At 44.1% G+C, this 22,691-nt stretch overlaps 1 protein-coding gene across 1 annotated transcript in view; it reads right to left on the reverse strand.

The window, feature by feature from the left end:
• Nucleotides 1-80: 80 nt before the first annotated feature.
• The window catches only part of ELOVL2 (ELOVL fatty acid elongase 2), a 49,914-nt gene continuing 27,303 nt past the window's right edge, over nt 81-22,691 (reverse strand). The window contains exons 4-8 of the mRNA XM_083624066.1: nt 14,241-14,318; nt 10,044-10,215; nt 8,114-8,238; nt 6,498-6,632; nt 81-3,300 (exon numbers count right to left, since the gene is read on the reverse strand). Of these exons, the coding sequence (XP_083480192.1) occupies nt 3,175-3,300; nt 6,498-6,632; nt 8,114-8,238; nt 10,044-10,215; nt 14,241-14,318 (636 nt within the window). The 3' untranslated portion in view covers nt 81-3,174. The remainder of the gene's footprint in view (nt 3,301-6,497; nt 6,633-8,113; nt 8,239-10,043; nt 10,216-14,240; nt 14,319-22,691) is intronic.

Below are 22,691 nucleotides of genomic sequence, written 5' to 3' on the forward strand. Positions count from 1 at the left end.
CGTTATGCCAAATCTTGGGTATTTTCATATTCCAAGCTATTGCACTGTCACATAGGAAGAACAGAAGACCGCAAAATGCATTGACTGTAAAACGTGTTTTATTTTCAACAGCAAACACTGATACAGGAAAATAATTTCAGAAGTTGTTATCCTGATGTTGTTCAGAATAGCAGCATGTTACTAGTTTTTGCGTATTCAGACATGTACCTGATTACGATTTTATCAAGTGGTTTTAAATCTACAGTGTATTTTTCAGCCCTTTGAAAGATTGAGTAAGGCAATGTTCCTCCCCTTCCCTGCCCCCCCAACTCATCCTTAAAAAATGAAACAAAAACCCTTTAAACCCAGGGGTGAGGTGTGCAGTTGCTAACGCTCCAAACAGCCTCCAGTGCCTGCCAGCCTGGCCAAGTTGGATGGGCGTTGGGGCTTCAGCAACACCAGCAATGGTCAGCCACCCCTGCTGAATGTTCGCTGCACAGTAAACTCTCATACCTGAACTAACAAATACCAGGAGATCTGAGAGCTCCTTGGAATGGCTTGTCATTTTTTGATGAATTTCACATCCCCGATGCAAAGGTTTTCAGGCTGTGTTTGGATTAAAAGTGTGTCTGTCTCAGGTTAAAATTCAAACACCTGTTTGTTCCAAGGGTTGTTTTCAGCAGTCATCAAGTGTTGGAAGTCAAGTGGAAACATGTCTCCCGGAGACGAAGGAATAAAGCACCCATCACGGCTTCAGCAGGTTACATATCTGTAGGTTGCTCCTCACACAGATGGGGATTGCTTCAGGCATTATGGAATGCTGGTGAAATTTCTATGCCAGAACTCTAAATTCAAGTGGATTTTATTTGAGTAAAATAGAGGCAAGGAATTAGTCACTTCAAGGATCTTTCTGGCAACACTCAAGTGGTCATTTGGTTTCATGTAGTTCTGTGTGTACTACCCTCTAGAGGGGAAAATTGTCATTGCTTCCTGGCTTCCACTTGAATTCCTAAAGGTTGATGGTTTCTAAGAATCAAATGCTTAGGGTGCTTTGATGAATCTTATTTTCTTACACCCAATGTGATACTGTTTTTACCCATCAGTGGCAACAGTTCACCTTCATAAAGGCATGATGCATATATTTGCTGCGCCCGCCCCCCCCCCCCCCGGTCTTCTAGCAAAGCTTTTTTTCTCCCCAGAGTAAGTCCTACTGATTTAAGTGAGAATCATTTGCAAGTAAACATGCTCAGGGTCACAGTCCTTGTGCTAATGCTGAGCTTTTAGGATTCTGTTGTGTCCTGCACCTGGACTCCAGACACAACTATTTTTTCCTTTCCCCAACACTTCTGCCTCCAGGTTTTAATGTGTGCCGATTACATTTGGAGCCATCAGTCGTACAAAGTTAGGGTGCCAAATTGTCTAAGGTGGCCAGTCTTGCTTGCACCAACTGGGAGAGGGGTGGCCAACATGGGAATGAAATAATGGATGTGTGGAATGGTAAGTGTTTTCCTTATGCCAACTGCAGGCAGCAAGGCTGAGCTGTCTTAGCTGCAGTGCTGCAGTGCTGCTTCCTCCTGCTGATGTTTTGTCATAGTACAGAATCAAGCAGCTGCTTGGTCGGCTGAATTTCTTAGGTTCATACTGGGAATAAAAGCTGCATTAAACCAAGCTCTGTCACTACCAATGTCCATCAGCAGCAAATGTTAAGTGTCCCACAAGATAAAACTGTTTGAAAGGGGACTGTATGCTTTGATGACACTTATGTGTGGCAGAATCTAGCTTCTTACCACTGTAACGGTAGGCCATAGCATCCGAGTGGCGAACAGGCTTAATCTGCTGGTAACAGACCACACCTAAAACAGGTATGGTGGCTGCTAGAATAGAGTAGAGAGAGAAGCACTTAAATGTCAGAGAAGGTAGTTCAAGCATGTGGGCTTTGTGGACCCACAGCAAGAAATTAAGAAGGTGAAAAGCTCATGAAGTAGGGGTTCAGCTTTCAGAACAGGGGTTGCTGGTGGTGCAAATGATCCGACTTGTCATATTTTAATGCTAAAACTCTGAGGCTGCAATCCCTCACGCAGGACACTAAGTCCCATTGAAATGGGTAGGATTTATTTCTCAGCAAACCTGTATAGGGTTGCCTTAAAAGTCTTATCAGCTGTGCACTTTTGTGCTGCAGTAATGATGATGCCTGCCTGTAAACAAGCCCCTCTTCCTGCTTTCCACCTTATTGCTTCATAGGAAGCATATTATGGTGCATCTAGTGAACTTGTATTCTGCAGTCACACAGATTTAAAACTGGGGGGGTTGGATATAAACCATACCTTTCTTGGTTAGCCAAGGAAGCATTATGAAGGGTAAAAAGACAATAGCAAGGTTGCAGTCGGCTCTGTCAGGTGACCGATCGCTGCTTATCATAATGGGTTATGCCCCAAAATATTTTCTGCAAGGTGATCTGCAGCTGGTATACCTGTTGCAGCACATTTTTAAAGGGTAGCAACAGGTACACCAGCATTTGGATGGTTTCAGGGTGGAGAATGCAGTTCAGGTGTTCTTAGTTGGCACGTGAATTTGGAGGGAATTCTGGAGCACCTTACGCTGCCTCTTGCTAGAACTTGGAATAGGAGTAATCCTCCTACCTCTCTTTATCCCCATGAAGATAATAAAGTTTTTTAGTATACAAGTCACTTTTTTCCTGGAATCCAAGGGGGGAACAAATTTAGTGTCACCATGCAAACATACTAAAAGACACACTTCTTCCTAAGATAGAGATGATATACTCTATGTCTGCACAACTAATACCTGTGAACCTGCCGCTGGTTTCAGTAGGTAGGATTTTGTTCAAAGCAGCACCACCCCGTACCTTCATTATCCCAAGGAACAACTCTTGTCAGGCATTCTGCCCACGATTAAAATTTACAAAATGTGGCTTTGTTTTGGCTGGGTGAAAGAGACAGCATGTCCTCACCGTTTCGATGGAGGTATTTATCAAAACACTTGAAACTACATTGTTAAAAACAAGTCATCAATCGTGAGTTAAACAAGGGAGTAAAAATTGCTAAACGTTAAGGAAACAGAGTCAAATCTCATACTAAAGCTGTGCACAACTGCCTGGTCAACTCGTGTTTTGGGGGGGCTTTAGCAAAAAAAAAAGAGGAAGGATTTTGTACACTACAGTATAATAAAATATATTTCTTATTGTGCTTTTTTGTTCAGAGCACCATTAGCTGCCATTATGTAGTCTTTATGGAACCCGTTTTTGACTTCTGTTACTAGAGAGGCCTCTTTTGTATTGGTTCTTGAAGGTCTTTTCCGATATGTCTGGAAGGAAAAACAGAAGTAATCAAAATTAAGGCCTTCCTCTTCTAAGTAGATTGGCTATGGCTAAAAACATTCAAAAGTTCTTTTTCCTGCATACAACAGGAAAAAGCATGCAAAAAAGCATACAACAGCATGACTTCTGTTTTAACAGTTTCCACTATTGATAGTGCCTCCTTATCCAGTATTTTTTCCAAAGGCTTTTGTCTAATGTACTATCATCTCTCCTCACAAAATAAACATACTTGGGGCTGTATCCAACTAAGGTTCACATCAAGTAGACCTGTTGAAATCAATGGACCTGAGCCATTAATGAGTCTACCCTGAACAGGACTAACAACTGATGCAACCCCAATTGAATACTAGTCTTCATCAAGCTGGTGTTATGGCAACTGCTATAACATACTGGTGCTGGCTGTAGAATATCATACTCAACAAAATGGAGTAGATTTGTTTTTTCTCTGTTTGCGCTTAAAATGTCACACCTAGGGAGAAAATGCATTCATTATCCACAGAGAAATCTTTTCCGGAAGCCCAGAAAACGGATTGACAGTTGAGAAGAACAGAAATGTGCTCCTGGACTTACACAGAGAAACTCATGGCAGATGCATTTGTTTGAAATACATGGTATCATGCTGGAGAAATTCTGTTTTTGTATGCATTTGCTTTTGCCACTACTTAACAACTCTCTTAACAAAACCTCTTCCTTATAAGTTACCTAAACAAACTCAATAGACATCCTTTATAGAGGGCTAAAAAGCAATGGATCAGCAAAACCACTAGAGGTCAGCAAGGCAGCAGCAGTTGCCCGACTGCCCACCACTGACCTTATCATCAGCCCTGCTGTGGCTTACTGGGAGGAAGAGGTGGAGGGGTGGTGGTGCAGTGCAAACCCATCAGAGGCCACATTGCATTGGCTCAGCCAGTGTGTTTGCAGCAGCCTCACCCCCCTCAGCAAGCTATAGAGATGCTGCTGACCACCCTGCCAACTGCTATGGAGAAGAACACCTACAACAATCTTAGATGTAGATCTATTGCATCTAGAAGTGATTTTATCTACACCTGACTGCAAGAAGAACTGCTGAGCTGTGCTATACAATAAATTTAGAGCTGTTTTGTAGTGTTTCCCCACCCCCACTCCAGGCTGTTGCTCCAGTTTCTTTTCCCATTTAAGCATTGCTGTGCAAGATTTCACAGGAAAGTCCTTTCATTTGATCCTTTCCCACACTGAGATCCAGTGCCGAGGGCCTTCTGACAGTTCCCTCATTGCGAGAAGTGAGGTTACAGGGAACCAGACAGAGGGCCTTCTCGGTAGTGGCGCCCGCCCTGTGGAACGCCCTCCCTTCAGATGTGAAGGAAATAAGTAGCTATCTTATCTTTAAAAGACATCTGAAGGCAGCCTGTTTAGGGAAGTTTTTAATATTTAATGCTGTATCGTTTTTAACACTCGATTGGAAGCTGCCCAGAGTGGCTGAGGAAACTCAGCCAGATGGGCAGGGTATAAATAATAAATTATTATTATTATTATTATTATTTATTATTATTATTACAGGGGTTGAATAGAGTATGTCCCAGTAGTTGCATTCTGTCATTGGTGTGCTATTTCTCTGTGACACAACAGCATAAAATTCCAACCCTGTATGTATAGGATAAAAGGGGTTAGCCATGCTGCTGTTCTTTTTTTAAAAAAAATAATAAATAGGCACATAGATACGTAATTGGGAGACCTCTGTATAATGTTCGTGAAATTACTGTAGGCAGGGGAGGGATGTGCTTTGCCACCTTTTTTTGAAAATGCAGGGTAAGCATTTGAGCGCTAGATTTGCTGAAATGTGAACAGCGCTGCTCTTACAAGCAGCACTGAATGTGCTACCATCTCAAATAATTTAGATAATAAAACAAGTAAAGATAATAATATAGTGTAGCATTGAGTACAAGAAGAACGCTGCAACTCTTAGCAGAAGAACAGCCTTGAAAAAGAAAAAAGTAAGTGGAGCATGTGAAACAAGTTAATAGCAAATCAAATTTATTGCACAGAAAAGTGATGTGGAAAAGGTGCTTGTGCTCTCTCGCTTAAGAATCTGTCGCTGGAACTAATGTTGCCCTTGATTCTGGCCCATTCTGCACCCGGAGAAGGGATAAGAGCCACTGTAGTGTAGTGGCTAGAGCAGGCATCCCCAAACTTGGCCCTCCAGATATTTTGGGACTACGACTCCCATCATCCCTAGCTAACAGGACCAGTGGTCAGGAATGATGGGAGCTGTAGTCCCAAAACATCTGGAGGGCCGAGTTTGGGGATGCCTAGGCTAGAGTGCTGGACCAGGATGTGGGAGACCAGGGTTCAAATCCCCTCTGAGTCCATGATGCTCACTTTGTGTCCTTCGAGCGGGGGGGGGGGGAAGAGTCACTGTCCCCTAGCACAACCTGGGAGGGGGGAAATTGGAAGGAGAACCCATGTTACCTTCAGCTCTTGGAGGGAAGGTGGGAGGTAAATCTAATAATAAAGCTAATACTGGATTAAATATTTCAGCCCTGCTTCACCAAGAAAGGTCTGCCCACAGAAACAGCTTCTACATATGCAGCAGATGAACCTGCATTGCAAAGCCCAGTTGGGGCTGGGTGAAGCGGCCAGATTATTTTCTTTTGATGTGGATGACAAATGCACATTCCTAACTCGGCCTGCCCATCATTTTCCATTAGGACTCCATTGTAGCCATTGAAGCATAATTTTTGCCTGTATTTTCTGCCTGCTTGCTGAAGCTTTGTAGTACAGAGTTTGCTGGATTCTGCTGAATTGGTGGACACACTAGTGGACTTAATCTATCTTTTCATTATAAGTGAAGGTTCGGTTTGATTTTGCTGTCACGTTGCCTTTCCCCCACGTTTCTCGGGAACTGAATACCGGCAAGGAGCCTTGCAACAAAGGCTCTTAACATTGCAGAATTGGACACGCCAATAAGAAACATTATATCACACTGCAGTGGATGTTGCATAATTGCTGACGGCATGACTGTGCTTCCTTCACCTCAGTGCCCCCTTCAAGTTCAACTCAATGAGCAATTTGAGGAAGATCCTTAAAGTTTGTTTTAAAAACCAGCATGGGGCGGAAACCAAGCTTGACTCCGTTAAAGCTAGGAATGCCAAGTTTCAAGACACTCTTCATTAAGCATATGCAGCTATCCATTTCCTGTTCAACTTACCTGAACATAGAAGTTAACAAACAGAATGACCAGTGTGGCCATGTATGAAGACTGGAAGATGAGGCAACCAAATGGAAATCCACATGGCTTCACAACTGCACTGAGCGTGTGTGTAATGGTGAGCAAAAACTGGATCTGTTGAAGAAAGAAACATCAGTGCCCATCATTTTCAGGATTAGGCCTTCCCCAGGTGAAATTCATACCCCTTTCTCATGGCTGATAGTTGTGTTGTCAATCTACAAGTTCCTCTCTACCACCGTTCACCTACATTTAATACCCAGGTTGTTAATGAATGTATAAAAAATGGCAGTTTCCCTTTGGAATGGCTGTTTTGCTGGAGAGAGAAGCCAGGGCGACTCCACATCAATTCTGTTCAGAAAGTTACAGGTCGCACCTTGACACCATAGCGGCAGTGTTGACTACTCATACCTGTTGACGCTTGTGGCAACATCAACAAAAATAAGGCCATTAATGTTTTAGGGGTTCTTCATATTCTGTTCACCTGGCCTTAATATCTTGAATAGTTTGCCACAAGGATCCTGCTTAGTGCAGGAGAGCTGTGATGTCTGATAGCACCAGCTTGGAAACTCTTCGGGTGATGAAGTGTCACTTAATGCATGAGTTTTCTGCAAGTCAAGACAGGAGCATGGAGCAGCCGTGCTCCAAATTGCAACAGTGTCAATGTGACGGACATAACACTATTCCTCAAGAGCACATCAAAGAACATGCCCATATATCGTCTCAGCACAGAGCAGCTCTGGCTATTACAGTGTTGCATAGGGGGCAGGATGCACAAGTGCAACGGCCAGTTATATCTGGAATGTGACTTGCATCTGCGCCACACAGGTTGTCCTTCGAATTTGAACCTAGGCAAGGCTCACACTAAAACATGGGGCAGTGTCAATGAGTAGAGGGATCAACTACAATTACACTAGGGCTACTTCTATTCCTGCCCGCACTTGGTGTTGCTCCAGTATAGCATATTCCCCCACCCCACCCACAAAAAAACCCAGTTCTTATAAGATCCTTGTGGCTTTTCAAATTGATTTACTTCCATCACACTTCTCCCAAATACTGGCCTTGAGCAACTCATTGCCTGGCTGTGTGTTCATTGCTCCCTTCTTCCAAAACATAAGGTCTCTTCATGGTTCTCCTGGTGGAGCAGTTACACTGAGATGGCCCCAAGCCGATGCAGAATTAGGCATATACACATCCTAGAAGATTTGTGTTGCAGACAAACTGCGGGATCAAACCTGGGCTGATTCACACATTGCTTTGGAGGCCCATGCATTACATGACTTGCCACGTGCAAAAATTCCACCTGCTACATCACACTGATTCCCACATGCAGCGTGAATGTGTAATGCATGATGCAGATGTGCATATACATGTTTGGAAGCTGGGATGGGGCTGTGGCTCCTTGCCATTGTGCAAGTGTCCCTGGACAGTGGAAAAAGAAGGAACATAATCTTCCTTGAACAACTAAAGCTTCCCCACCCTCAACTTTGTCCTCCATTGCAAACTGGCTCATTGCTAGCTTGACCTTGCTACATAGGATTTATATATTTATTTTCAGAACTATGGTCAGTACAAATGACAAAATGTTGTAAGCGTACCAGTTGTGCCTGAGTGAGGTATTTCTTCCACCACAGATACTTGCGCATGGATGGAATGACGGACAGTCCATAGTAGGAGTACATGAGGACGTGGATAAAACTGTTCAAGGTGGGTCCAAAGAAACCTGTGATTGAATTGAACACATTGTTAAGACTTTGCTTCTGAGAATCAATACTATGGTTCACTGGCAATGTAAAGAACTGGCAGGGTTTCCTTTGGCAGCCGAGCTCAGAGCCTCTATTACCATGGCATAGGAGTGTTACATAATGATGGTTCCATGAGTTTATGCTGTTTGCCTTCTTGTAGCCTATATGGGTTTCTTTCTAACCTTGTTCAAGTGGTGTTGGTTCTGGTGGTGAGTTGGCTCACAACTGCTGCTGGGGTGGCTAAAGCTGCTTTAAGGGACAGATAATCCAGGCAGTTGATTTGGGGCGCTGGACTGGGGAGGCAACAGTGAAGCCATATCTCTATGGCGTCAGGTGTAGGATGAGCCTAACCCTACACCTGCGGCCATAGAGATGTGGCTCCAACAAAAGGGGATTTGCAAGCACCACTAAGCAAGTGGTGCCTGCAAAGTTCTGTGCATAGTTCTCTACAAGCATTGGCAATTAGTCGGGCTTCATAGGCTGTGCATTTGCTAGCATGGTTCGATTCCAAACTGCAGGCAAAAACATGCAATCTGATGTCATTTGGATGTCAAATGATTGACAGATAGACTGCCCCACCTGTCAGACTCGATCTGTGGGGGATGGGGAAGATAGCACCTTGCTCTAGCCTTTGAAAAGTTTCTCACCCCAATATAATTATATGCAAGGAGAATAAGGGGGGGATGGAAATCGGGGGGCAGGGGGAAGTTAATGAAAATTTGGATTAGATATGTATATATAAAAAGAAAAAAATGTTATTTTCAAAAATGAAAAATATTTTTCTTTTTAAAAAAGAAAAGTTTCTCACCCTTGCTCTATCCTTTTAAAACTGCAGCCGGTTCCTGGGTTAATAGGTAAAGTTAAAGGGACCCCTGACCATTAGGTCCAGTCATGACCGACTCTGGGGTTGTGGCACTCATCTCGCTTTATTGGCCGAGGGAGCCAGCGTACAGCTTCCAGGTCATGTGGCCAGCATGACTAAGCCGCTTCTGGCAAACCAAAGCAGCACACGGAAACGCCGTTTACCTTCCCACCGGAGTGGCACCTATTTATCTACTTGCGCTTTGACGTGCTTTCGAATTGCTAGGTTGGCAGGAGCAGGGACCGAGCAATGGGAGCTCACCCCGTCACAGGGATTCGAACCGCCGACCTTCTGATCGGCAAGTCCTAGGCTCTATGGTTTAACCCACAGCACCACCCGCGGCTAATTAGCTCAGAGTCATTTCCTTTACTTCACCTCACTACAAGGGGAAAATAGATCTATGAGTCCCCTCCAACCTTTGCTCTGCCGGAGGACTACAGAAAATTCTTGCATCCTCAGTCTTTCTCTTTGCACAAAAGAGACTCAAAAAGGAAGAAGCAGGGGCTTCTGCACAATGCTCACAAACCAAGATCAGGATGGTATGCATGTGAGTTTTGAACTAGTGATCTCAAGGAATGTGCTGCAGTATTCTAGCTGTTCTGTGCACTTTAATCCATCACGTCATCTGCAGGATACAGGAGGTGTCTGAGGTAGATTCTACAATATACTAAATGCAGCAGAACATTTCAACAGAGCAAAATGGCAACTGAGTTGCTGCTGTTGCTGTTGTGTGTTTACTTCAGATGAAGAGTGAGCCTAACAGCTTACTCAACATTTTGCTCATGTTTACTAAGTGAGATTCACCTCTACTTTCCCCCAAATGGCAGGACTGCATAGATCTGCTGTTAGATCTATCACATATGAAGGTACTCTAGGTATGTTGCCTGGTTACATTTTAAGTCTGCATCTCCGAATACTAACTTTGTCCGCAAGGTATCCAGTTCATGACGCACCACCAGATGTTAAACATAGTGGCGTGATGATAAACGTGAAGGAAAGTAATCTGACTGTTTTTCTTCCGCAGAACAAAGAACATCGTGTCAGCAAATTCAATGACTTTGGAGAAGTAATACCACCACAACACCTTGGCCACCTGCAGGAACAAGACAGATGAATTAATATCTCTCTTCTTGGAGGAACATGTTCTGCTATCCTTGAATAATCCTTTAGTCAGGCAAAACTCAGATTTAAGATATTTTCCTATGGCTTAAAACAGGGGCGATGAACCTGCCCTTCTCAAACTGTTGTTGGGCTTCCACTTCCACCATCCCTGGCCATTGGCTGAGAGGAGTTGTAGTCCATCGACATCTGGACTGCCTCAGATTTCCCATATCTGGCTTACAGTAATAAAAAATTGGGTACTGCCTGGTCCTATGCAGATGCAAGCCCCCCCCCCCCGTATTGCATGGGGCTTACTCTTTACAGGCACAGGTCTGCACTTAAAAGCTCTGTGTCCTAGCTTTGCTTTTTGCCTTGGCGTTTTCTCCATGAAAATTCACATTTTAGTGCTCAGTCACAGCAAACATCAATTCAGGTTTTCTGCGGGTTGCTGTTCGCTCCAATTGAGCTTCAAAGAGGGGGTTTTAAAGAGCAAACAAAAGGGTTCCCAGACACAGAGCTTTTAAGCATGGACCATGTCTGGAAAGAGCAGTGTGCACAAGCCCAGAGAGTGCAACAGATTCAGACTTCGTTCCTAGAGGTAGTCTTAAACACAAGCCATTGGAAGTAATCCTCGTAGATTCCAGTGGGATTTAATTCTGAGCAACTACAATTCCTGTCTTAGAAAAGGAACCTACTTAGTATGCAATGCTGAGTCCCTGAGCAGCTGTTGTTTATTAATGCCCTCTCTCCTTTGCATTTTCTCAGCAAGGCTTCCAAATTACTCCTCAGAATCACGATCTAGCAGCAGAACTATGCAATTCATGGTGGGCTTTACAACAGGGTATCAGGCTCTAATAATGGATAATGAATTGAGCAGAACAAGTAAATTGTGCGAGGCATTTACATATGGCCCTGCATGCCGTTGACTATGGAGAAATTCTTACACACGGTGGGAGTAAATACAATGTTCTCAGCTTACAAAGAACATGCTTGCTATATTCAGAGGCTCCCTTATGTTGGGGCAAATCGTTTGTGCAGTATTTACTTACTCTCTCCCTGTTCTGCCAGACTAAGTTTCTGTGGTACAAGAGTGCCGTGTACCATATTTTGACAGGTGGCATATCTCCTTGAATCCCAGCTTGGGAGAAAGGAGAGTTATAAGTACATTAAATCTCTACTATGGCATTTAATTGATTTTATATTCCACCTTTCCTCTGAGGAGCTCAAGGTTCTCCCCTTCCCCATTTTATCCTCTCAACAGTCTCATGAGGTAGCTAAGGCCATAGGTGCCAACTCTATGGGGCTGAGGATACCTGAGCCTCCCTGAAATATGTGGGGATGGGGCTGAGCCCTCCCCCCCCCCAATATTGAGGGTCTTGGCTGCTGCAGGCCTTGTCAGGCCTCCCTGCAGTGGCAGAGGGCCTCACTAGGCCTCCATGTAGTGATGTTGGGCCTCTCTATGGTGATGGAGGCCCTGTCAGCCCCGAGGCCTCCTCCCGACACTTGTGATGTCACACGTGTGTGCTGCACTTGTGACATCACACGCACGTGACAAAGCCCCCCAACGTCAAGCATAACTTGGCACGTATGGTTAAGGCTGAGAGTCATTGACTAGCCCAAGGTTACCCATGGCTGAGTGGGTATTTGAACTTCTGTCTCCCAAGTTCTAGCCCAACACTGTCCACTGTTAAGATTTCATTGGAGATAATAGGGACCGTCCTTTGTATTAACTCATTTGAATGCTGGGGGGGGGGCAGGGACAACAACCCTGCATGTATTTGCACAATAAGCATCCATCTAGAAGCACCATCACTTCTTGCAGGTACCAAATTCCAGAGTTTAGCTGTGCCCTGAGTGCATAATTCAGTTAAGCCAACTGCTTGGGGACCAAGATAAGAGCACAGGCAGGCCAGCAAACATCAGAGAGGGTTGTTTGTTTGTTTTTTGTTTTAAGGCAGAGCCCTTGCTATGCCAAACACTGCCTTTCATCTGGGTCACCTTAACTTCAACTGAGCTAGTTGCTCAACTTTTGGAGGGGAAACAGCACAGGTCACAGAAACTTCCCTGAAACGCAGTGGGCAGAAGATCAGCAGAGATGGCTCCTCGATGCTTGCACCACCCAGACCAGCAGTCTGAGCCTATAGCCGCAGCCCCACCACAATACAGTCATAGCATTGCCACCAGCAACACCAGGGGAAGGTACAGCAATACCACCAGCCTCATCACCACCAGTTGCACTCCTGCCCTCTGCCCTCAATGAAGCTGATTTGGGGGAGAGTGGGGAGGGAAGCAGCAGGGAGGGTGATCATTTGCCACCGGAAACAAGCACTTCACCTAACGGTAGGACCAGCCGCGATGCCACTTGTTGCCAGAAAATCCATAGGAAGCTACCGTTACTGAACCAGACTAGTGGGTTCCTCTAGCTCAGGTTTTCCCAAATTTGGGTCTCCCATTGTTTCTGGACTACAATTCCCATCATCCCTGACCACTGGTTTTTGCTAGCTGGGGACAATGGGAGTTGTAGTCCAAAAACAGCTGGAGATCCAAGTTTGGGAGCCCTGCTCTAGCTCAATGTTAGTTATGCTAACTGGCAGTGGCTCTCGAGGGTCTCAGGCTGAAGTCTCCAGGCACTGCCTGAGGATGCTGGGGACTGAAGCAGTGTTCTTCTGCATGCATAGCAGATGCGCTACCCACCGACCTGTGGCTCTGTTCCTGTCTATGCAACAGTCTATGCCTAGCTCCCCCCGCCTCATTTTCCCTCCAACTAATCTTCATAAAAATGCTTTCCCACCCCAACAACTGTACTCCCTTTCTTCTTATAAATTAATTCCCTACCCCTTTCCTACAACTTTGTTTGCGTCAAGACTCACACGGGCTCAACCCAGGAGCGTTGTCTTCAGTGCCAATTCTTGAGTCTGGAAATATGCAGGATTGGAGGTTAAAAACCTTGGAGGTTTTTAAGCAGAGGTTGGACAACCATCTCTCACGTGTGATCTAGCGGAGATTCCTGCATTGCTAAGGAGGGGCTGGACTAGATTACCCTTGGGGGTCCTTTCCAACTCTACAATTCTATGCAAGTGAATAGTGCCTTTGAATCTGGAGGAGCAGAAACAGCAAGCCAAGAGTAAAAGCATCTAATGTGAATTCAGCACCAAGGCTTTTGGGAGGAAAGTTCAGAGGGAAGTGAAATCAGCAATTGCAGTTAGAAGAATACCTTTCGTGCCAGTTCTTTTTCTTGTCTCACTTAGAACTCTAAGATTAAAGATATAAAGAGTATACAAAGAGAGATATACACAGACCCACATACACATACAAGTTTGATAGGCAGTTTCTTTATGGCTACTCTCCGATTCCAGCTTTTGCTACCAGGCAAGTAAATAGTGCAAAAAGGAAAAGAGAAGGAAAACATAGCTTCTTTTCTAGAATTGGGTCCTGGCTGAATCCAGACAGCTGCTGAAGAAGGCGCAGCATGAGAAGAGATACGTGGAGAGGAAGGAAGTACTTTCTTAATTTTGAGGGGGGGGGACGAAATGGCCTCTCTTAGCTGCAGAAGGTTGTAAGCTTTTTCCTTTTGAAAAACTATTTTTAGGAAATGCTTGCTTGAATTTTCCCATTAAAAAGCACCAGCATAAGCTGTACACCAAAGAGATCGTCATGTGAAAAACAGCCTGAAACAAACAAACAAACCCACCCCAATGGACAAAATTTAAAAGGCAGAGTTAAAGATTAGCCATAGAATGATAAATGCATTTTAAAAAAAATTCTACCAAGGTATAGAAATGTGGCAATGGTGCGATCCTCTATATACCTATCCAGAAGGAAGCCCAATTGAGTTCAATGGGACTTGCCCCTAAGCTAAGTGTGTATACATGAATACAGCCTAAGAAAGAACTGTGAGACATTAAGGTGTGGCTAGCCTAGCCTTTGCCAACCTGGTGCCTTCCAGATATTTTGGAATACGACTCCTGCCAGCCTCACAGCCAACTTTCAGTTCTTGGGTTGCTTTTTGTTTCTTACCCGGATGTCGGCTTCTCCTGCACTGGTCAGGTTTTGACATTGTAAGTTATAACCTCCTTCCCAAGTGGCAAGAATTAGCTGGAGAAGAAGAAAACAGATTCTGTTACTCCGAATAGAATTTCCCATTGTTAATAATTATTAATCACTGCAATCATGTGGGGTTTTGAAGGCTGGATAGCTTTCTGCTCTATGCATGGTAACAAATTTAAATCCCTGTTCTCATAAAAAAAGATGTCCAAAATTATAAGTATGGGAGGGCAATTTAAAATCACAAAAGAACAACAAAAATCACTAGGAACAAAATGGCAGGTATCTTCAAAAATTTCAAACGTAGTCTCACTACCAACACCCTAAATACTGTAAATATCTACTTTGTGTCTGATCCAGACTAAGTCAGTCTTAGAACCCAAGGAAATCGATGAGATGACTTCTTCATGACTGAAGTCCCATTGGTTAATTAAAGGTAACTAAGTCTGAATTCTCAGTTTCAGGGGGGGAAATCACTACTATGAGTTCTGCTCAGATCTAATCCAACCTTCGACCTACAAGCAATGTTTCAAACTATTAGTGTTAAGCATTCTACCCATCACTCAAAATAATGGTGCTGATCTAGAAATTCCTGCATATAACAGTAGGCTGAATGTGACTACCTGCATTCAGAGATCATTCCAGTCTCCAGGGGCGGCCTTTGGTACTACAGTGCCCTGAGCTAGGCTAAAATTTGGTGCCCCTTTCCAGGCCTTCTGCTGTTTGGACTTTGGGAAGGAGGTGTGAGGGCTCGGGCAGGGTCCTAGAGCCCTCCCTGCTCCTTCCCAAAGCTGGAAAAGCACTAAGTAGGTTTTGGGGAGGAGGAAGGACTATAGTACCCTGTCAGAGCTATCATGTCAGGGCCCAGTGTGGAAGAACTGGTCACGCTGCCCTAAAACTGCCTCTGCACTCTTGATTCCCCCCCTTACATGAAGAACTACTTTGCATGTGTGAACCTGATCCCTAAGGAAGTATATTTCCATGTGCAGTATGCAGGATTAGAGCAAGCAATATTGCTTTGTAAGTTCAGTTACCTCAGAAGAAAATGGGCATTCCTCTAAAAGACAAGCAATAATTATTAAAGGAGCCGAAGAAGGTATGAAAGACAGGCATGAACCCCTTTCCCCTTGGTGGAATCGTAGTAGTTCTTTACAAACATGTTGCATGGTGGCTGTTTTTTTTAAGGCAGCTTGCATAACCATTGACTCTCCCTATATTTCTGTGACAGAGCCATTGTTGCCCCCAGCGTTCCCACTCATTTCCTTTGCCTGCCCAGAAAAACTGGGAAAAAACATGCTTACAATCCAAGAGCGGGACTAGATTGGAGCAGAAGTGGTGGAAATGTTGAATGCACATTTAATGCAAAAAAAAACACAAACCCTGCAAATCAGTTTGAATAGGAATGAAGCACAAAATGTGAATGTCTGCAGTGTAAGAAACTCTCAGTCACATCACATTTAACTGTCTGGAAGAAAGAAAAAGGGAAATATGTTTCTCCAGCCACAACTTCTGAAACTTCTTCATTGGCATTTCATAACATTACAGATGAAATTCTAAATACTGGCCTCTAAAGCAGGGGGTGAGGAACCTTCTTCCAGACTGAGGGGACTCAGCTATACAGCTGCAAATAAATGTTTTAAGTGTGTTGTAAAGTGCATTATACAAAATGTGACATAAGCTGCTGATGGTGAGCTATGGCAAATTCAATATATTTTTCAAAACGGTTTTTAAAAAAAAACATTTTCACAGTTTTTTTTATATGTGTCTAGATTCCACTTGGGTCACATTCCTTTCTGGGCAAACTTCGGGGATGGTGGGGGGGAGGGGTGCCAACTTGAATAAAATAGGGGGGGAGGTAAGCCCCGACCCACATAATTGATCACAAGATGCAGCGCACACACACCAATTGAATGGCAATTTCCATCAACTTTGGCAGGGTCTGGCCCTCTCAAATATTTTACTGGGGGCAGGGAAAGGACCTCGGCCCCTAGGAGTTATCACCCGGGGCGGGGCATATGCCAGTGGATGGTGGAGCCAAAGTGAAAAGAGAGCAACAGATGAAATTTTACCTTGGCATAGCAGGACCACCTATGCACAAGCTGAGACGCCCCTCTCTAGCTTCCATTCAGGCAAGGAGGAAGCATTAGCTAGATAGACTCAAATGACTGCATTCAGTCCCACCAGGGGCTGAGGTTTCCTCATCCCTTTTCTAAAGATTGGCTTTATTTTGCTGCTGCAGTGCCCGCCCCTGCCGCCATTACTGCTAAGAAAGCCAACAGAGCCCTTTTAACCATAGCATCCTTCTTTTAAGTCTATACGTATGCATGTATGTGGAGATGCCTTACTGGCAGCAATCCTGCACATACTTACCTGGGAGTAAGCTCCATTGAAAAGAATGGGACTTCCCACGTATAGGTGTGCATGTATAGGCGTGCACTGCCAAACCATGCTTTCCTAAAGCAAGGTACTGTATTCCTTTTTTTTTAGGCCTGCAGGGCTCCTGAAAGCCAGGTTCTTGATGCTAATTGCAAAGCTCAATGCCAGTTACTAATTGCCAAGGGCTTGCAGCTCATTTCCAACTCTCATCACTTTCCACAACAGTGCAATTGGTGAACTCCAGTTGGTAATAGCATGACAAACATAACTGAGCACTGCACTTACTCTGCTGCCAGAGCTGAAACTGATATTGCCCATTAGTAATTCCTTACGCTGGCTATTTGCCTGAGCAGCTTTTCACTTGTCCTCTCTTTGGAAGCAGAAGACAGATATCCTTACTCAAAAGCACACTCTGTGCTAACACATTTCAGAAACTTTCACTTAATAAAACGAAACGGCGACCTTCATCAACCCTATCTCTTTTGCCCTTCATCGTCACCTTGTATTGCTGTAGGCATTATTTTATTTTATTGTTTTAAATCAAACATTTAGTTTATTCTAAATACTGCCTGCTCAGAGCATAGTGGGAGGTTGAATAGGTTGGTTCCCCCCCCCCCAGTGTCTCGGAAAACCCCAAGAATTCTGTTTCAAGAGTTGAAAGGCAAACAACCCTGTTTCCTTTACAAAAGTAACTCACTGATGTTCCAACTTAGAAGATGACAAGTCAAAAGGATCCACTCAGCACTGCAGATGTGGAAACACCATTCATTTCAACAGAGGTTTGCTGAAGTTGAGCTGAGGGTAGACTGGACTGCAGCAATTTTTAAAGGAATTATACCTTTGCTCTGCCAATCCAGGGAGTTAATGAAATGGGTCATTATCAAACACAGTCCCTTTAACTCTGAAATGTCACATGTCTGCAGTCAGAATAATCCGGAGAGCAGTGGCTTGCACCCAGCTGAGTGCAGGAGAGGCAGATGGGAAGAGTAACGTGACCACTGCATACTGACAAATATATTTGATGGAAACTGAAGGAGCATAGATTTCTTATTCATTAGAGCAGCCTGCATATCATTTCACTCGCTTGCAGGGTGGTGTGAGGTCACAAAGGCAGGCAAGGAGGCTGGGGATTCTGTCTTCAAAACAGAGCTAGGAGGTCCCATTTAAGGGCCTGATAAAGCTACAATCCTACTAATTCTACAAAGAAACACCTGCTCTCTCCCCATTTGTTACATTCCACCAGTTTCCTCCATGCTAGGGATGCGTCTTCTGTGGCTGTAAGGCAGCCTTTGCCAACTTGATGGCTGATACTCTCCAGAGGTTATGGAGTGGGGGTTGAAAGAAGTGTAGTCCAAAACACCTGGTCGGTGCCCAGCTGGCAAAGGCTGCAGTGTGGAATGTACTGCATCAGAATTTATTTGGGAGGGTTAAATAGACAAGCAAGTCTTCACTTCTGAATTGTCTGAGTGTTACCCCTTTTTATTTGGGCAAATTGCTTTTGCACCCCACAAAGAGGTGCAAGCTACTTATTCCCCACCAAAACCAGAGAAAGCACCTCCACGCACTAACGAAGTGGGGCAGGCCACCTGCAAAATTCACCATAGGAACCATTGCAAAAATAACCACAGCCCTAGAACGCTGCAAAAGTTATGTCTTTTGCAATCGGTTGGAGAGAGTGTGACTCAGTGAGTCAGTAATATTTATTTCCCATCATCTAATGCAAGGCTGCATACCTGCGCTGATTCAGCATGCAGTTTATTAAGAATCTGCCAAACTTCAAGCCATGCTGGTTGGCTAATTCAGAGAGTGAAAGGAAACTAAGCTCCCTGTTCCCCCAGAAGTGCATCAAACTTGCCACTGTGCATTCCTAAGCTGGAGGAGGATATAAATGCTTACAGGTTAGAGGCTACCTTCTGCCCTTGCCTGTGTGGCTGGTTCTCTTGCCTCATTCTCTACTTGCCTTCCCATCAGTCTTTCTTTCCACTCTTTCCCTGCATCCTAATTTCAACCATCCCAGTCCAAGTTTCTTAGCTGTGACCGTGTGGGTGATCTTGTCTCTATATTCCCTTTCCAGCACTGTATCCATCTATTGTCTTATTTCCACCTAGACACTCCTGTAAGCCCTTTACTTCGTGTGATCCTGCCAGGTGCCCAGAATACCTATAGCCCAGTGCTGCAGGAGCAAGTGATATCTGAATGACAGCTTTAGACCTTAGTTTTTAAATCATCAGAAAAGTACACTCAGAGCTGCATCTTAAGTGTCCAGTCCTAAACATTTGTCTGTTTCTAAAAAGCTATCTTAACACCCCTTCAATGGTAGAACAGTGTTTTGTTTTGTGACAACATCCCTTCATAAGTTGTAGCACACAATCCATAATAAATGATTATTATTTCCTGAACGCAGCTCTGTATATGGAAGCTTTTTAAATGTTTAATGTTTTATTACATTTTTATGTATGTTGGAAGCCACCCAGAGTGGCTGTGGAAACCCAGTCAGATGGGCAAGGTACAAATTATTATTATTATTATTATTATTATTATTATTATTATTATTACTATTATTATTATCATTATTATCTCAGCTATCATGATGTATAGTTATGTTTTGTCATTAGTTCCTGAATAATGAAATACTACAAAATTCTGTACAACAGCAAAACTTCCTGATATTTAATTTTAGGGGGCAAATTACCTCCACTCGCATAACCTAATGAACAAATCTCCATTGTAACATGAGTAAATGGCCTCTGTTTGACAATTCAAGTATAAATAGACTCTGCTCGCAATGGCAGCTTTGTTCTAAGCATAATTATCCTGCCTGTTTGAATATATGTGGGAATATGGGAAAGAAAATACCCTTAATTTGAAGTCACTTCCGAATATTGACATGGGGAAGTGAAAACTATGCTGAAGATGGTTTTACTGGCTGGCTTGAAAGAAGACCTGGCAAAGTTATCTGAAGGAGAAGTTCAAGCAAAGTGAACAGGCCCAAAATAGCCACTGCAACCCAGCAAGAACTCCATGACAACCGTCCAAGCATACAACTCAAGTACCGCATATGAATGCAAACACCCTCATGTGCAACTGCTTCACAGCTCTCTGAATTTGATGGGAGTGTGTCTGCATATGTAAATGAAGCTCCACATTGGAGGCCATTGAAATAAAAAAAAATTAAGGTCTTATATAATAAATGTTCATAAATGTACCAAGCAAACACGTACATAAATATATAAACCACATGTCTGAAGCTGCACAGGAAAACAGCCCTGAAACCATTTTGACTCCCAAACTGACCAAATGATTTCTCTGCAAGGTTGAAATCCTGTCTTAAGGGTCTTAAGGGTATGTCTGTGTATGAATAGAGTGAGCCTGTGACCTGGCTCAGGAACTAAGTATTTGTCATTACAAAAGACTGGCCAGGTTCCCCAGGGTATCCAATCAAGTGACCATTAACAGGTCTGCCAGACAGGAGATAAACAATACACTCAGATTTCTGTTGTAGACCACCCTTTCTGTGATGTAGTTATGATGTATCTGGGGGGTGGTCTTGAGCTACACCCCTTCTGTGATGTATGTATGATGTTTCTGGGGAGTGGTCTTGGACTCCAGGACGGGCAATTTAAAATGTCTATATAAGGGCAGGCACACCTTTGTTCGGGGTCCTCCTCCTTTCCTGCATGTGAAGGGAGCACCCTGTTGCAACAGTTCAATAAAGATCAGGCTTACGAGCTGCTTTGCTTCTCAATATTCTCTGGTTGGCCTCTGGAGAACGTACAAAGGACTCTAAGGGTTCTTGTGTTACCCATAAGGGAATAAGGGCAGATGTTTGTTTATTACACCATGCACAACAGGTGTAATATGAGCTGGCTGAGGACCCAAGAAAGGTTTGGTATAGGCTATTGGGGTTTCCCTGTCAGCTCTATTCCTGTTATGTACTAAGCTTGGATCCTTGTAGGAATTGCCTTAGAACCTGAGGATGAGGCAAGACTCTTCTGTTTGGAAACTGTTTGGGATAAGCAAAGGGTTTATTGAAACCAAAGCCTTGGGTTTTGGCAAAGAGGTGAAGTCTGCTTCTTTTCAGATGGATTAGGAGGGATCCATGGAAAGAATCAATGGGACGCGGGTGGCGCTGTGGGTTAAACCACAGAGCCTTGGGCTTGCCGATCAGAAGGTCAGCGGTTCGAATCCCCGCGACGGGGTGAGCTCCCGTTGCTCGGTCCCTGCTCCTGCCCACCTAGCAGTTCAAAAGCACGTCAAAGTGCAAGTAAATAGGTAAACGGTGTTTCCGTACGCTGCTGTGGTTCACCAGAAGTGGCTTAGTCATGCTGGCCACATGACCCGGAAGCTGTACGCCGGCTTCCTCGGCCAATAAAGCAAGATGAGCGCCGCAACCCCAGAGTCTGCCACGACTGGACCTAATGGTCAGGGGTCCCTTTACCTTTACCTTATGGAAAGAACCAGAACAGATCCTGCAAGCAAAAGCTGGAGGTGGAGGGCAGGGAGAGAGACAAGGCCCTGCATTTCTATTTGTTCAGGAAGTTAGAGAAAACCCAGCACTCCAGAGTTCCTGCTTCACTGAAGCCCTGCTTTCTATGTAGGTTGCCTATTTTTAGATGATCTTTGAAGAGCCACTGTTTAATCCGTGGTTTTAGATGGACTGCTGAGATATAATGCAGCCCGTACTTAAAGACTGCAGCTAGCGTGCCCCAGAGACCTCAAATACTTGAACACAGCGGAAGTTACTGTATATGCTACAGTAAATATCCAAAATAGGGTTGATGCTCCAATACTGACAATGTGGTGACTGTTAAACACGGGCAAACAGCCCCACGCCAAGAAGTGAGGAGGTTGCCTGAAAAAACCAAATGGAGCTACACAAGTAAATGTGGACAATAAACATTATGTGGTTGCTCACATTCACTGGCCTGACCTTTATATGTTCAGAAGCTGCCTGAAGGATTTGCAACATCTCAGCATCCAGTGCCACCCCTGAGTCAGAGGTATTTGTCTCTGGCAACCTGAATAATGGAATTTATGGAAAGGAGACTCCTGGTCCTCCTCATGCGGTCATGGGTTTTCGTATGAGAACTTCCACTTCCCACATGTTCTGAAGACAGCCATCACAGTTTAACTGGACTAGTGGTTGACCTTTTAAAAACACCACCACCAACACAGATGTACAGCACAGTCCTAACCCTGCCTACTCAAATGTAAGCCTTATTGAATTCAATGGGTCTTACTCCACCAGTAAATGGGGTTCATACTGCAGCCTTAGCTAAACAGGAAGATATTATTACTCTGGCCATGTGTTACCTAATATACAGTAGTTCCAGTTACAGATAGGTAGCCGTGTTGGTCTGCCATAGTCAAAACAAAAAAAATTTTTTTCTTTCCAGTAGCACCTTAAAGACCAACTAAGTTAGTTCTTGGTATGAGCTTTCGTGTGCATGCACACTTCGTCAGATATCTGACGAAGTGTGCATGCACACGAAAGCTCATACCAAGAACTAACTTAGTTGGTCTTTAAGGTGCTACTGGAAAGAAAAAAATTTTTTTTGTTTTGACTAATATACAGTAATTACTCTCAGGTTGGGGAGAGGTGCTAGATTCCAGCCCCCACCCCGCCAGCCGGGAGTCAAATTTAAATGCTTGGAATGCAGGGAGGAAGAAGGCATTGCGTGGGTTTGTTTTTGCTTTTGTTTTGCAGTGTGGAGAAAAAAGCGAGTTATGCATGGCCCCTCTGCTGAAAATGAGCTTCTCCCAATGCAGAAAAGTGTCCACTGGGGCTGTTTTGTACATAATTTGTGTATCATGTGTGCCCTTTGGTGACAGTGCTTCAGATCCTCCCCTTTTTCCTCCCTTTTGTAAAACAAATGGCTGTAAGGCATCTCTTATGTTTATGCTTCAAAATATAGTTCATTACAGACTCATTTCTAGAAGTCACCAGAAGGTCACCCAGTCCAGTCTTTGCACATATGATTCAGTAAAGCTCCTATAAGATCACTGAGATCACAGAAGATCAACTATGGAAGCAGGAACAATAGATGT

The sequence above is a fragment of the Podarcis filfolensis genome (genome assembly GCF_964270895.1).
Source record: "Podarcis filfolensis genome assembly, chromosome: 7".
NCBI lineage: Eukaryota > Metazoa > Chordata > Lepidosauria > Squamata > Lacertidae > Podarcis > Podarcis filfolensis.